The following is a 2,663-nucleotide window of genomic DNA, read 5'->3' as shown; positions in this document are numbered from 1 at the left end:
CGACAAATTGATCATTGTATACTCATTTTGTTCACTTTTATTTGTTCATCGTATAAAAATATTTTTTTACTTTTATTTGGTTAGTTTAGCACACAAGAGAAAGACAAGTTTTCTTAAATTTTTGTCCATAACATTAACAATTCATTTCCCAAATAGTTCCTAAGTCTATTTAGACTATATATAAATTAATATGGATATTACAACAAAGTATTCACTTCATTTATATATATTTTTTAAAAAGAGTGAAAAGTTTATCAGGGGTAATTAAAGTAACAGACGATGTTTATAGTTAAATTGGATTATTTTTTAGTTGTTGTTTAAATAATATTTTCGTAGTTATAAATTAAAGGATAGTTATATAATAAACATCAAAAAATTCATCTTGAAATTAATATGAATTTTGAGTGCCTCGCTAACTATTCTGACACACTCACATTAATAACACTCTCTAGATAAATCAAATAAGTTAATCAAAGTAATTATAACTGACAGAAACACATGAAAAAAGTGAATTGGTAAGCTCACATGAAGTGTATGACTAAACATTCACGGAGATAGTAAGTGTATTATTCAAAAGTATCCATTATAAAATCCCCAAACTTGAAGAAAACACTCAATCCTCAAAATCATGACAACTTCTTCTCCCAAATATTTAGAAGAGGATAACCTAAGTGAAGAGGGTAAGAAATTGCTCTCTAACCTACCAAAAGAAAAAGGATGGCTTGGATCATATGCCTACAATTATCAAGGTTTTTGGGTACCACAAAAATTTCTTCAAGCTGTGATTGCATTTCAACAACAATTTCAAGCTCAAGATAGTGATATCATTCTCGTTACAACTCCAAAATCAGGAACTACATGGTTAAAATCACTTTTATTTGCTCTAGTAAATCGAGTGAAACATCCTATTTTTGAACCTAATCACCCTTTACTCGTTGAGAACCCTCATGTTCTTGTTCCATTCTTGGAGCATACACTCTATTTTGATGGTCGAACCGTTGATATTTCAACTTTCACTTCGCCTAGACTCTTGGCAACTCATGTGCCCTTTGCTTCATTGCCAAAATCAATCCAAGTTTCAAAAACCAAACTTGTTTACTTATGTAGGAATCCTAGAGACACGTTTATTTCTATGTGGCATTTTACAAATAATTTATTACTTGATCAGAAAGATACTGATTCCATTGAAGAAATGTTTAATCTTTTTTGTAAGGGGGTGAGCCTTTATGGACCATTTTGGAATCACGTATTGGATTATTGGAAACAAAGCATAGAGAAGCCTAACAAAATACTTTTCTTAATGTATGAAGAAATTAAGAAGAAACCAAAAATTCAGCTTAAACGCCTGGCTGAATTCTTGGAATGTCCATTTTCCATAGAGGAAGAAAATTCAGGAGTGGTGGACGATATATTAAAAATGTGTAGCTTTGAGAATTTGAGCAATTTGGAGGTGAATAGAAATGGAAAGTTTTCAACTGGAGAGGCATACAAAGTTTTCTTTCGTAGAGGAGAAATTGGAGATTGGAAAAATTATTTTACTATAGAGATGAGCGATAAACTGAATCATATCATTGAAGAAAAGTTTCAAGGATCTGGATTGAAGTTTTCATATGTTTGATTAGGCATTAATATGCTATAAAATGCAATTATTTATTTTGAAAATCAATGTTGAAGTAGTTGTGTTTGAGAGTAATGTAACAAGAACATACAACAAAAGTTCTGTTATTCTAATACTATTTTAACTGTTCATTACTCAACTTTATTGCAAATTTAGCATTAAATTCATATTTCCTTATTTTTTTCACAAGAATTCATGTTTTCATTTGTACTACAATAGTGTCAATCAGGTTGGAGGCATCTGGTTTTGTTTTTTATTTGGAGATTATTATATAAGTCCACAAGTATTGCTTTAAATGCCAAATAAAAAATTTAGGGCTCAAACATTATATATATTTAGATAACTTACTCGCGCTTCGCACGATAATCCATGACCTTAGTAACATTATGAATGAATATTTTCTAATATCCGAATATTAGAAGTTTGGTATTTTCTATATATATATATATATATATATATATGCCTGAAAGAATGTAAAATTCTTACTCTTTAATGAATTTGATCTTCTACATATTTTCTATTATAATATTTGTCCTTTAATATAATTGGCTTCTCAATATTGAATTATTTTTTATAGATTAGTCAATAATCACTTTTTCTATTGTTTTGTACATGTGCATGCAAAGTATAAGATACTCAATTTGATAGTCTATTATTTTTTCCTTAGAAAATAATAGCGAGATTTCCTTGGATTTTCATGTCATTGTCCACAAGCACCCCTAAGTATGCCATAATAAATTTATCATGTGAAAGATATTAGCCCCTCATAGTCTCAAATGTGTGTTCATTAATTATTTAGATCTCGTAAATCATAAAAATATCTCACTAAGTATTTTAAAACTATTTTATTCGTATTTAAAAATAACTTAAAATATTTTGAAATGCATTATTTTTGTTTTTAAAAAAAGAACAATTAAAACATAATAAACTAACCAAGTCACATGTTTGTCATTCTTGAGGGCACTAGTTGGGAAAAAATATAGGAAACATAAATAATTACAAGTAATTTGTATAATCAAGAAAGGTTATAAGTAGCAATAGTTAT

The 2,663-nt window shown here is 28.5% G+C and overlaps 1 protein-coding gene across 1 annotated transcript; it reads left to right on the top strand.

Moving 5' to 3' along the window:
- Positions 1-628: 628 nt before the first annotated feature.
- Positions 629-1,672, top strand: LOC125844986 (cytosolic sulfotransferase 12-like). The gene has a single exon (XM_049524357.1). It carries the CDS (start codon positions 629-631, stop codon positions 1,616-1,618), a length of 990 nt encoding a protein of 329 aa, XP_049380314.1. The 3' UTR covers positions 1,619-1,672.
- The last annotated feature ends 991 nt before the right edge of the window (positions 1,673-2,663 follow it).

Source organism: Solanum stenotomum, chromosome 11, assembly GCF_019186545.1.
Source record: "Solanum stenotomum isolate F172 chromosome 11, ASM1918654v1, whole genome shotgun sequence".
Lineage (NCBI taxonomy): Eukaryota > Viridiplantae > Streptophyta > Magnoliopsida > Solanales > Solanaceae > Solanum > Solanum stenotomum.
Note: the sequence above shows the minus strand (reverse complement) of the source record. Positions and strands in the feature narration are given on the sequence as shown.